The following is a 14,554-nucleotide window of genomic DNA, read 5'->3' on the forward strand; positions in this document are numbered from 1 at the left end:
CAGCAAAACAGTCACTTTTTCGTACAGAAATGAAGAATGTTAGAACTAATTGCTGCCACTAGCCTAATTATCAAGCTGTAATTGTACGGATTAGAAAACTACCACAGACAAATTAATGAAACTATGTACTGTAATAAATGAAAAACTACGCTGTAGCTATTACCAATGGACCAGGAGTTCATATTTTGGTATATGTCTGTCTACAAATACCCAGGCTTCAGTTGTCCCTTTTTTAGGGGAAATGTGGACAATTTTAGCTACACTGCGGTCGGAAATATGGTTAATGGGGAGAATAATTTAGCAAAATCCCTTAATAAGTTATTATCTTTATTAATATAATTTGAGGTCATCACTGGTTATAAACCACATTGTAGTGTCAGGTGGGTGTGTTAGAATGCTGAGAATTTCTGACCAGGGAAATGGAGCATTCTAAAGAGAGTATAGCCAATGCACTTTCAACAGGGTGCATGCAGCGTGTTGACATTCAATGTAATGTAAAGCTGACTAAGCGTATCCACACTCGGGTATACAGCGGTTTCCTGGTCACAATATGGCTGTTCTAAAACCCCTCTGACACTTCCCTGCTTTTTCAGGTGGAGCCGTCAGTGGTGCCAACTCTTGCACAACTATGTTCGGAGCATCATGCCTTCACATCATACAGGAAATACATAGAACTTGCAAATGTATACTACTATAAATAAAAAGCGATCATTGATTTTTATATTTTTTAATATATACTTTTTGCCTGCAGACATATGTAAAAAAACAAACAAACAACAAAAAAACAAAACTATGTTGAAGAATAATAAAACAGTGGCCAAGCTACCACTCCTGCAATTCTGCCATCTTTGACCCAGGTCTTCTCTTTCTTACACATAATGAAGCTATCATTCAGTGGACTAAACTCAAGAATCCAGCTCACCAATGTACTGGGAGGCACTTCATCTACACACATAGGAATTAGGCCTTTCTGTGGCTGAACAAATTACTAATGAAAACTGATGCTGATGATGATTTCACCCAACAAATCGCCATATTTCTCTCTGTGTAGATGATGAAGGCACTTTAACGTTTCAGTTTATTTAATTAGAAAAATGGATTTGATTTGTTATGAGACCCTTCTCTTTTAGTAAGTTGAGAAGCACCCTTTGTGTAGCCTGCTAATGTCAATTTTGCTATAGCTGTTAATCAGCAGATTCATTCTATGACTACAAGATCTCCGCAAACCGCATCATGCGAAAAAATGAAAGCACCAAAAATCTAACCAATTAAATGTATTCACAACCACATTTTTCTAGACTACTGTATTTCCCCATGTATAAGGCGCTCCCATGTAAAAGACGCACCTTAATTTTGGCCCCGAAATTTTAAAAAAAAAATATTACGGTAGCTGTCAAAAAAGGCAGGGAGAGTGTAATGGCCGACTGCTCTGATTGTGATCAGAGCAGCCGGGCAGCCCCGCTGCCTGTCCCCGCTGCCACTCTCTGCCTGTCCCCCTCCTCCTGGATCCCCCCCCTGCTGCCACTGGAACGCTGCCCCGCTCCCCCTCGATCCCCCCCCCCTCCCCCCGGTGCCCCTGTAACGCTGCCCCCCCCCTTCCCTGCATCCCCACTACCCTTGTATAAGACGCACCAAGGTTTTAGACCCAAAATTATTAGGAAAAATGTGCGTCTTATACATGGGGAAATACGGTAATAATAATATGATTAAAATGTTCAATAATATTTAAATAGAAATTAATCTGTATCATTATTATTGTGATCCTTGCATTTGTATTCAGTTCTGTGCTTGATGATATTTATCAGTGACAGTGCTGTGAATAAGGCAGTATAGGGTATTTAAAGGTAGATAAATGGAATAGACCAGAACCACCTCCCTCTCCCCTCTTGCCCCAAAATCCACCATTTACCTTAACTCTTCTCGCTGCTTTTCGCAGTTCCCTACAAAGTTTCCAAACTGACAGGAATGCACATGCTCGTGTATCTGAAGCAGAAATGCATCGTTGTACTGGAAAGCTCTGGGGAACTGTTCTGTCAGATTCCAGACACACTCCAGGAACTGTGTGAAGACCGGAGAGATCTCCTTGGAGTCACTGTCTAACTGTCCACACCTAACACCAAACAGAGTTACTATTAATTTGTCTGAAAAAACTATAGTAACAACACAAAACAAAATTAGATTTAAAAGTAAGATAATTGAGAAATAATAATTTCAAACGAAAATGAATAGCACGAGCATGTTAATCCTTCCCAGAACATACTAAATATAACATCATATTTAACCCAATACAGACTACTTCAGATGTGTTAGAATCATATGGGGCAGCATGGTGGCTAAGAGGTTAGCACTTCTGCTTTACAGCACTGGGGTCATGAGTTCAATTCCCGACCGTGGCCTTATCTGTGTGGAGTTTGTATGTGTTTGCGTGGGTTTCCTCCGGGTGCTCCGGTTTTCTCCCACACTCCAAAAACATACTGATAGACTGTAAGCTCCAATGGGGCAGGGACTGATGTGAGTGAGTACAGCGCTGCGGAATTAGTGGCGCTATATAAATAAATGGTGGTGATGATGATGATATATATACATGTATATAAAAGGTTAGGAATGAACAAGCTTTTGTCTGTACATGGATAATGGAGGCATTATTCTGGATACAGGGCAGCTCCTGTTCATCAGACATCGGTCACATTGGTTATGCTTACACTTCCTGTCACACAAGCACCGATATACGCTGTGAATGCCTCCAGCTCATACGGGTTTGGCTGGAGTTCTCTTTTAATAAACGTTAACGAGCCCTGCGTTTGCAGATGTTTTATCCGTTGCAATAGCCATTGCTATTAAAACTGGTTGGGGTAGACTGGGTCTGTAAATCCATTGTTAGCCTAGGCCAGTGATGGCTAACCTGTGACACTCCAGGTGTTGTGAAACTACAAGCCCCAGCATGCTTTGCCAGTAGATAACTAGCTGGTAGCTGGCAAAGCATGCTGGGGCTTGTAGTTTCACAACACCTGGAGTGTCACAGGTTAGCCATCACTGGCCTAGGCCGAGTTGCAGGAAAATGAGAAGGTACACTGGGCCTGGCTGCTGGGAAAAGCCTAAGACCAGTCACTGGAACTTCTGTGGTAAAGAGGGACTGCACATTTTATAATCCAATGGCACTGTAAGCAGGAGTGTTCTGACCCTCCCACACTGCCCACCCTTCTCACGCCCTGCTGCTCCGGTCACTGGCACTTACTGTAGGAGCGACGGACAGGGTGGGATGAGCAGGAGATTGAGAATACTTTATCTGCATGTCCTGTCCTTGCTCTCGAATGCTGTCAGTCCCCATGTTACAGTGACTACAGGGGCGCAGGAGACTTGTGCCAACCTGCAAGTCTTCCGCTATCAATTACTGCAGAGCGGCAGGAGACCAGAGTGATTACAAAGGTGGGGAGGGAGTGGTGTCTTAGGTGAGAACCACGTAGTGAGGCAAGAACCACGTCTCTGCCACCCTAGGACTGCGCCACCTGAGACGAGGTCCTTGACTGTAAACTGTTCTTAGCGATTGGAAACATCTTTGGAAAACTGCAACTAGCTCCTTGAAATATCCGGTGGGATATCGGAACTAACAGCAGGAAAATCATGTAGTAAACTGGGTCTAACATTTGGAACATCTGATTGAAGGACTGGGTTAAGCATATGTACAATTCTAAGGCAGATGAGCCTAGCAGCAGGTAAACAATCATGGCCCAACTTCTGATGAAATGAATCTATGGAAGCCTAGATGTTGGCAAAACTGTATTCGTCAGAGCATTTTACTGGTCAATCTGCTGAAAATATTTACCTGTCTGAAAATTTATGGCCAAATGATATCCAGTCTTTCTCAATTAAAACCTGTAGGGAAAAAAGTGAAACATTTTTGGCGAACAATTCATGGAGCATTGGAAGGCAGAGGAGGCACACTGCAGCTGCCGATGATCTGGTGATCCTCTGTGTCATCATTGGCTGAGAGATGGATCGCAGCTACAAGTCAGTGCTTCACGATCACTACACAGGATGGGTGTATGAGAGAAGTGGAGGGGTGACTAGTCCAAGCAGTAAAATGTACTTTTCATAAGAGCAATTCTCCACTTTGCACTCTCTGTATATGAAAATCATGCATATAATATATACACATACACATAAATGTCCAATAAACATAATAACTTTACAGGCCATATTTATCTCACCTTGAGATAATGTCTGCAATGGTTTGCTTATTCCACACTGGGAGAATGGATAGACTCATCTGCGGTAATGCAGCAGCTGGAGACACCTAGAACCCACCTTAACGTTACCTACATAGGTGTTTTAGTGACTACCGAGTCACGTCTACCTAAGCAATTTTATACTTTTTAACTCCTTGTGAAAATACAGCAGTAGCTGGACTCACCATGAATCCTTTGATGGTTCTGTAAAAAGGGTCAAGGAGTAGGGATCCCAGGGAACAGACTTGTGACGTCCGGTCCCAGCCGTCAGAACAATGCACTAAAACACTAGTGTTCTCCTCGTATATAGCCTAAGTAAATAAAGACATAACATTCATTACGTAGGGAGACATTTATCGGATTTCAATTGTTGCTTGACTCCCCAGGAGCCATCCTGCCCCAAAAACCAGAGAGACTGACTCATTTTTTAGATAATGCATTTTATGGTTATTGGGTTTTTTATTTTTATAATACTCCTAGGAGTATATTTACTAAACTGCGGGTTAGAAAAAGTGGAGATGTTGCCTATAGCAACCAATCAGATTCTAATTATTTATTTAGTACATTCTACAAAATGACAGCTAGAATCTGATTGGTTGCTATAGGCAACATCTCCACTTTTTCAAACCCGCAATTTAGTAAATATACGCCATAGTGTCAAATTCTATAAGACAGCGTTAAACCTATTACCGTTATTACGGTAAACTTAACCTGGCTTTCTGCTCGCAGCTCAGGGTGCTGCAAGCAAAAAGCCGGCATTGAATCTGCCGTAATAACATTATTTAAGTGCATTAATACCGTAATAGTGCGCAGGCCACTTTACTTTTTAGAGTAACGCGGCCAATTGAATTCCCCCCACAATGTCTGCTCTTGCTGATACAGATTCACCTAGAGCAGGTTTTTCCCAAACCCGGTCCTCAGGGAGCCCTAACAGTGCATGTTTTCAAAGTGACAATAATTATACCACCTGTGGATCTTCTACAATGTATCAGTCTGAAATGAATACACCTGTGCTACAACCAGGATATATGGAAAACCTGCACTGTTAGGGCTCCCTGAAGGCTGGGTTTGAGAAACCCTTCTCTAGAGTGCAATGGTATCTGCGGCAAGTTTTTAAAACACAAAACAAAATGAATAATGATGGAAATTTTAAATAGCAGAACGAAACTAGCAACACATCTTAACCATTAAGAATGAGTGGTCGTTAGTGTGATACATTAAAGGAAATTCTACCACTGATCAATAACGTTAAGTATTGTTTTACGTTATTAATGTACATGGCTTTCAAAACGTGTTACATAAACGGAGTCGCTAACAAACATGGGAGGGAATGACTTTAACAGTGATAACAAATCGAGACAAGGATCGAATCCTATACATATTTTAACTGAACATTGCAATATATTTCATTATAAAATGAATTTGTTTATATTTGTTACTTTACCATGATCGCTTAGCAACATTGCTGAACAATAACGGTGCAAAGTTAAACCATTACATTCACAGCACATACACACGTTCTATTTTGATGCCTGTTCTCCTTTAAGAAAACGTTTTGCTTCTCTCAGTTTAAGTTCCTGTTACGATTAGTTGAAGTACAAGCTAATTAGAAGGGGGTAGGGGAATGCTCTCTGTTTATTTCCCTAATTTTAATTCCAGGCAGGGATAAACGCAGCCCCTACTGACACCAGTGAACAGGCATCACATTCCCTCTCTGTATTAGGAACCTGAATCGCATACTAAACAGCTCAGCAAATCCCTGGACATTCTACCTGCCTCATCGCACCTGACACTTATAGTCTGAGCTCTCTGTATTACTCAGGTGACAGCCGTATACAGGCTCACCAGAGAAGTGACTTGCACACATTCTGGATTTTGTCACAACATGATCATTTCTTAAGGACAGCCAGTTATTGTTGATGTTCTGCAACAATTACTAAGCTTACTTGTACAGAGAAACATTATTAGTAAAATGTGTCTCATTGCTCTGCCAGATGACAAAACTCAGGGTAAATAATGAGCAGATTTTTCTACAAAGTAACAATAAAAACTGCTACCGTTTAAAAGGCGGATTATAATAGTAAAGCGCTACGGAATCTGCTGGTGCTATACAAATAAATGATGATGATGATAATAGCAGTAAGGACTGGAAGACACACCATGCAGCACAGGACTGAAGATCTTCACCCTTACACCGCACAGAACGCAGATCTGAGTGGTGCGTGAATAATTACTGCAGGGCTGCGGTTCCTATCAGAAGACGCGGAGCCCACTCTGGGGACGCGCAGCCCACTCTGGGGACGCGCAGCCCACTCAGAGGACGCGCAGCCCACTCTGGGGACGCGCAGCCCACTCTGGGGACGCGCAGCCCACTCTGGGGACGCGCAGCCCACTCTGGGGACGCGCAGCCCACTCTGGGGACGCGCAGCCCACTCAGAGGACGCGATGTCTGAACAGAGCTGTATTTATGGGACAATAGTTTCCTATGGTTGGAGGATTGATTAAATCAGGGCAGTGGTTTATTGGGTAAATATGACAAATGGCTAATTTAACTTTATTTTAAAATAAGGAACAAGCCTTTAGTGTACTTTATGTAGCAGTTAGGAATGAGAAACTCACAGCCTTGTACTACTGGGGGAAAGGCTTGTCTGGGAGGGTGTTTTAAAATATTTTGAAATTTATAGGAAACCAAAAAATAGCAGCTCGCACAATAAATGTGATATTACGCCTCACGCCTACCATAGGTTAAAATTAAATAAACTCCTCAACTCTGCTGACAGGTTCAGTGAGACAGAGAAACAAATCACAGCAGACCCTCCTGAATATAATGACAGGATGTAATAAACAGCATCTTTCCTTAGAAGACTGATGATGTGATTACCACAGACACGTACAGCCATGTATGTAACGTATCTGAGCAGTACAGAACACAGGACAATAAAGGATGATTCCTGACCAGTTGTGTGAAAGAGAAGACTGTCACATGTACAGGGAGTACAGGGAACGACAGAACATAATAGCTGCTTGGCATAGATCCTGACCAGTGAAAATGTCAGAATATCATTTTAGCTTAATTTTCTGTTATTCAAATAGATTTCAGTTACAAAATATCCGATACATATTAATTTCAATAACGGGTATATTTGCTCTGAAAGAACTGTTTATATACATAACCCAGTTAAGTTTGCAGATCCATTCTTATCATCATCAGCTATTTATATAGCGCCACTAATTCCACAGCGCTGTATGGAAAACTCACTCACATCAGTCCCTGCCCCATAGGAGCTTACAATCTAAATTCCCTGACATATACACACACAGACAGAGACTAAGGTCAATTTAATAGCAGCCAATTAACCTACCAGTATGTTTTTGGAGTGTGGGAGAAACCAGAGCACCCGGAGGAAACCCACGCTAACACTGGGAGAACATACAAACTCCACACAGATAAGGCCACGGTCGGGAATCGAACTCATGACCCCAGTGCTTTACGGCAGAAGTGCTAACCACTGAGCCACCGTGATTATATGATTTGGATACCATAGAGATAAGACCAGTAAGAATGATGCTAGATTAATAAGGCGTATGGAAGCTTATTCAGCTCCTGTGAGCACAGCGCTAGTAGTGTACAATGTACAGCCTAGCAGTGTGAGGAATAATGGGCTGGGGGAACATTAGTGTGTGGGAGTTTGTCAAAGTCTCATTATTTGCCCTCCAGTAAAACCTAGCCATTATTTTCTGTCTTCATAAATATATTCTTCCCACAGCTACAGAGAAAACAAGCACCTGCGATATACACAGGACCTGGGCTTGTAGATAAGTAAGATTAGAGCAAAGATGCCCAAGCTGTGGCCCTCATGTGCCCTGCCAGGTCATTCATTGCAGCCCACAGAAAGATTGGCACCTTTGTTACTTGTTCACTCCTTTACGAAGACAGAGGCACGTGCAGTGGTGGCTGCAGGGACCCACCATCCTATCGAACAGTCTCTTGTGTAACACGCAGGCAGCGCCAGGGTAGTCAATAGCAAATTGGAATTGCAACAAAGTTGGAAAGCTACACGGTGTAAACCTGACGCACTTCTGTTGTTAGAGGCAAGAACCGCTGTGTTTCTAAGGATGTTGGAGGAAGTCTGGACCCTCACAGAAGTGGCACACTCACTGGGCTGGAGGGAGACTACAGCTCAAGATGTGTGGCTCCTACCCACGTCGTGGAGGGCACAGCATCAGCTAGCCAAGGAAAAGATTGGGGGAGAGGGATCTACTGCTTCCGAAGAGCTGGGTACGCCCCCTATGTGACATGTCCACGCCCCCTACAGGGACTTTTGAAATGCTGAGAGATATGACATAACTGCAAAGAAGTTCCATTGTTCCTCTAGACCAGTGATGGGCAAACTTTTTCAGGAACGGGCCAAATAAAAAAGAAAAACTTTTGGCGCGCCAATATAATTTATTAAAAAACTCAAATATCGAAATATAGAATACAAATGTTTTGAATGGGACGGGAGGGTGTTATATAGCAGTGTTACCTCTATAAGTGCAGCGATCGTACAGACACAGCACTTATTTCAGCAGCTTGTTGCAGATCCGTCTTTCTGGTGAGCCACTAACTGACAACACAGCAGCCAATCGAAATCCGCCTTAGTATATGGCCCAGCCCAGCCCATCTCTTCTCACATGACTTTCAGCCATTAGGGGGCGGGCAGGTGTTTGAGTGATTGACATACGAAGTGTCCTTTTAGGAAGGAGGATGAAGTGTAATGGAGGAAATAGCTGGGAAGGCATAAAAATGAAGGTTCTGACACATAGGGTACCCCTAATAATTTTATGCATATTTTACTTACATTTTTTTAAATATTGGCGGGCCGTATAGAACCTCTAAGTGGGCCGGATCTGGCCTGCGGGCCGTAGTTTCCCCATCACTGATCTAGTACATTTTATATATTTTACATTTTAAGCAAGTTAATATTTTGTTGCAGCCCCTGGCAGGAAATATCTACCAATGTGCCCCTCAGACCAAAACCAGATTGTGCACCCCTAGTTAGGAGCCACTGGCAGAGAACAGGTATTGAAAGGGCAACGACAGATACATAATGAGCACTGTACAACAATATGTATAGGAGTAAGGACTTCCAGTACCTTAGCTAAGCAGACTGAAGCATCCAACACCGCTTTGATGTGGCGAAGCCATCCACAGTTTTCTAATCCACTGAGAAAGTCATTTACTGATAAGTTTTTTGACCCACAGACTGAAAGAGAGCAAAAACAAAACATTTTCATTGATTACGGACATAAATATTATAATACAGCTAGTGAGGATTTAGTAAGTACTGGATATGAAAACCATACAAGAATTTTAGGGAGCCAAAGCAGAAGTCGTCTTTGGTGACTTGTGTGAGTGGAAGATCAGAACAGGGAATAGTTTGGTCACCATCATGTGTTTTGATATCACAGCAGCTGCCACAGAACATTAAGCCACCAATGAGAGATTCTGAACACATATTTATATTCTGCCTGTCACACACCAACAGTGACGCCAGCCATTCTGAGGGCTAAACCAATGTTTATAATACTTCTGGTAAATAAACAAGTTAAGTCACTTAATGGTGGTCTTGGGACCCCCTATAAAAACATTGGACACCGGCCTTTGTGGGCTGAACCCTGATTTATGAGAAGGCAGCTTGTAAAGTCACTAGGACCAATATTCATGATGACCAATAAACCAAGCACTAGTCTCCAGAGAAGTGAAGCTGTGTTTTCAGGACCATCGCTGAGCCCACAAGTATCGTTGCTTTCACAGTGACATCTGTCAAATAAAGACATGTCTGCCAGAATCCTGCTAGCATTGGAAAACAAACTATAATTGGCTCAGCCACAGAATATATAAGACGGCTGAGGCTCTATATCTCTATCTCAACATATATTTACCGCAGCTGGCAATGGCGGCCAGTAGATGGCGACTTTGGTGATGTCACAATGTAGTCACCAGGGGCTTGCTTGGTGGTGTGGTGACCAACAATAATATAGGTTAGAGAGAGGTTGTGTTATAGAGAGGTTGTGTTCACTTAGGGGGAGATTCAATTGGGCGAGGTTTTTCGGGAACGCCCACGGAAACACCTTGCATCGGAGATTTTACAGGAATCGCCGCTCATTTGTTGCTGCACCCTGTAGAGGTGGGCAGAAAAACGAGCAGAGATTCCTACCGTAATGGCCGGTAACGTGCGCAGCAGACATAGCGGAGATGTCAGTGCATCATCGCTGGCAACTGAATCGCCCCCTTAGTGTCACACTGTGATTTTACAGCTGTGGTCTTTCACCCATCCACTCATACAAGTTAAATCTGCTGTACAATTTTTGAGCAATTATTTATTGAAGAACCTCCCCAGAGTCACTGGGGCCAGGTTACCGCACATTTTAATAGGTGATAATCTTCCCTGAGGTCCGGATAAAACGAGCCACGTTTTCATTAACGTAATTGTGTTATTCATGCAGAAACTCAGCCACAGGCTTACTACAGAATCTCGCTGCTTATTGAATCGGCCCCACTATCTATATTTTCATGACAAAGAATGAGACAGACTTTTCTAATGTACACTGAGGAAAACACAGTTATATTTCAGTTATACGGTTATAATATGTACAGTTATATTTCACTGCATTGGAAGCCTTTGTTTTCGGAACTCAACCGGGTATCCATAAACTGATTTGAATTACAGAATTATGATGCAAAGATAATTTTTAGGTTTGTAAATTTTGCACATTTTATGTATTTGTAATATTGGAGAGTTTTTCTGGTGATTTTGAGGTTCAACTTGTTGAGAAATAAGTCGCTACAATGGCTGCTTGACCGCTGTGAAGGCGCCGTGTGTGGCAGATCACTCAGATACCACTCATTTCAACAGAGCTGCAATCTCCATTGTATGTACCTGGTTAAAGTGGGAAATGCCAGCTGGTCGTTAAAGGAAATCCCCCAGTGTGATGTCCTCTAATAACATTTAATAGATGTCCATGGGAATATTATTTGCAATGATTTTTATTGACTTAATCGCTGCAGAAAAATGGCTAGTGTGACATTATCCTTACATATTAGTTACATATAAACATGGTAATGTGAAAAGGGTCCCTTAGACCCTCCCTTCTCAATACATGGTGCCTCACAATTTTTTTTTTCCCGTTAATAAGAATAAAATATTAATATTATCTTTGTTACTTGAAAGTAACAATGTGAAGAACCACTGAAACGTGTACTTTGTTTCCATTTTAGATTGTTTTCCCATAAATATTGCCCAGAAAACAAATATACATTTATTACAATGTTATACTAAAACAAAATGAAATAAAAATTATTTACTTTTCCTGAAAAAAAATAAAAAAAATAAAAAAAAATTAATTAGGTGGCTACAAAATTTCCTTCTATCTGAAGAGCACCGCGGCACCTTACAAATCAATAATAATAAAAATTATGTTATTAGCACAGATAATAAACGCTACAATGTACATCAAGAGCTATATGCTGCCCTCTGCTGGATAAAACACAACATACAGGAAATTCTATAAAAATATTTACTAATCCTTAATGTTTACAGAGTGCAGAATTGTCACTGAAGACATTGGGGGGTATTCAATTGGCTGCGTTACTGTTAAAATTAACACGGCCTGCGCATTATTACCGTTATTCTGGTAATAGTGCGCGTAATTACCGTTATTATGGTTAATATTACGGTAATATCTTTAACGCGGCAGTACTTCGGGGGGAATTGAATTCCCTCCATTGAGTGTTATTACCAACAAAGTGCAAATATGCAGTAACAAAACAGAAACCAGAGATATTCTTTCAAATACTAACTTGCACTTGATACCTTAAAGCTATCTCAATTTTGGATGCTAGGGGTATTTGTACATCTGCCCTTTGTTAGTAAGAAACCTACACTCTATTTAAAAATTAGTTTTTTATTTAATTATTTCAGTGAACCAATTTTTCTGCTTTCTTATTTCTTCTGGAATTAACATTTTGCACCATTTGCTAAATAAGGGTTTCACAGACAGTTTTTAGAGGCAGTTTTTATACCTGCAGTGATTAATGGGCCAGCAAATATCCATAAGAAATTCTGATCACAGTACAAGAATAAGTGCGAAATAGTGAGTAGATGTAAAAACTTCTGAGGCGTGTCACGTACCTTCCAGGAGCTTCTGAAGACTTGACCTCATTACATGAATATTCTCAATTCCAACAAACTGAAATTTAATGTTGGAGTAATTATCTGCATTCTCGTAGCCCTTTCCTGCGGCTCTGTTAGCCATAGCATTCAGCTAGAAAATAAAAATACAATTTGAAGCAGAATTTTACAAAACAAACTAGCTTTATGTTAATCTGTCCCGGCACATTATCACTATGTGGTGTAGATATAATTAAAATGTGAAATCTATTTCTTTTTATTATATATAACAGCGTATTATGAAGCTCCTCTTTAGTATTTTTGTAAGTTGATGGTTTGCAATTGTATTATTTTTTTTTTTATAAACTACAGGTGTCACCCTCACTATTTCTATCCAGGAGGAGATTTAGAGGTAGGAAACTTTCTAAAAAGGAAACAATGGAGGTGTTGGCCATAGCGATCATTTCACTAGAACAAGAAAATGATAGCTAGAATCTGATTGGTTGCTATAGGCAACATCTCCACTTCTGATTTTTAGAACCTTTAGATAAATCTACATTAGTCTTTGATAAAAATCCTACAGCGACAAAATATGTAGAAGCATCAGAACTGAATTCTAAAGTGTAACTTTTGTGTTTGAATAAATTGTGTTCTTAAATTGTGTTCTTAAATATTACACAAAAAAAAAAATTAGATCAGTTCCGTTCTAATATACTACTAACAAACAGCTGTATTACAGTGAATGGAAACATTTCAATGTGGATTTACTTCCACCAGAATCATCTTATGAAGTAGACAAGACAGTATGAGAACAATCATGTCAATGTTGGTAGAGTTCACCATTAATGATAATCGCTGCCACAACGCATCACTAGACATGTCACTATAACAGTGGAGGAGGCATGTACCTACCTTAGGCCTAGTATCCATGACATACATGGAGTGACACACGGGATTGGCTTTACTGACAGCCTGCAGCATGTGCTCATCCTCCAGACATCTCGCACTGAACCCGGATAAAGGCTGACTGCACCGGCAAATAGCCGCCTGGACAGAAAAGCCAAAACAGGAAATGATGCTGTAGGACAGAGGTGCTTAAACCCAGTCCTCAAGAGCTTCCAACAGGTCATGTTTTCAGGATTTCTGTCTCTAGAAACAGGTGGGATAATCAGTGACCCAGAGAAACAGATTAACTCATCTGTGCATGTTTAAAGAAATCTTGAAAACATGAACTGTTGGTAGCTCTTGAGTACTGAGTTTCAGCATCTTTGCTGTAGGGACTGAGAGAAAGGGAGCTATTCATTTATATTTTTAATCAAGTATTTTTATTGGTATAAAAAAATTAAATATAAGAAAACAAATCAAATTAACAGAGCAGACATTGCTTACCATTTCAGACATGTATGTTGATTACAAAATAAACAAAGTGATAAACAAAGCAACAAAAACAAAAAACAAAGCAAAACAGAATGGAAAAGCTTAAAAGGAATCATGTAGAAACACAATCTGTCATTTTAGCACTGAAATGGACATTAATGTAGTAAATGCAATTTGGAACGAGCGCTCACGGGCTCAGTCATCAACACTCAACCGCCTCATGGAGCCCAAAGCATAAGGAGAGTCAGACCATCTACACCAGGGGTCAGGGAACTTTTTTTACCTTTTACCCCAAAATATATTTAGATACGCCAACGTTACCCCCTTGATTTGAAAGGAAGGAAATCATATATTATTAATTATTGGAAATCAAAATTTTATTGAATCTATTCAAAATGTCTTTGAAAGCTTCAACTTCAAAACTTCAAGTTTTGGAGAAATGATGTTGCTTCATTTCTGATACGAGAGCATCAATATTGGGCCATTTTAATGTCAGAGCAATTTGGATACAGTATTCAGCTTCCAATTGATTTCTCTACTTTGTTTTTATGTTCGTTAGAGAGGAAAATCCTTGTTCGCAAAGGTAGGTTGTTGCAAAAGGCGGCAACATTTTGACTGCCTTCTCATGTGCAATTTTGAATGCCTTTGCAGCTGTTGACATCCAAAAATATGACAGATCTGCTTTGTTTACAAATGCAATACGTGCTTCATTATTACATCAAAGCTCAAGAAGTGCCTCTGCCAACCCCTGAGGCTCTTCTGGTGCAACAGCAATTTCACATTTAAAGGGGTCTACAA

General features: G+C 40.8%; 1 protein-coding gene across 1 annotated transcript in view; it reads right to left on the reverse strand.

Annotated features, from left to right (window-relative positions):
- MTMR6 (myotubularin related protein 6) overlaps nt 1-14,554 on the reverse strand; it is a 52,455-nt gene that overhangs the window by 13,896 nt on the left and 24,005 nt on the right. The window contains exons 6-11 of the mRNA XM_075198913.1: nt 13,292-13,426; nt 12,401-12,533; nt 9,363-9,472; nt 4,412-4,537; nt 3,824-3,873; nt 1,910-2,110 (exon numbers count right to left, since the gene is read on the reverse strand). Coding sequence (XP_075055014.1) covers nt 1,910-2,110; nt 3,824-3,873; nt 4,412-4,537; nt 9,363-9,472; nt 12,401-12,533; nt 13,292-13,426 — 755 coding nt within the window. The remainder of the gene's footprint in view (nt 1-1,909; nt 2,111-3,823; nt 3,874-4,411; nt 4,538-9,362; nt 9,473-12,400; nt 12,534-13,291; nt 13,427-14,554) is intronic.

The sequence above is a fragment of the Mixophyes fleayi genome, chromosome 2 (assembly GCF_038048845.1).
Source record: "Mixophyes fleayi isolate aMixFle1 chromosome 2, aMixFle1.hap1, whole genome shotgun sequence".
NCBI classification, from domain to species: Eukaryota; Metazoa; Chordata; class Amphibia; order Anura; family Limnodynastidae; genus Mixophyes; species Mixophyes fleayi.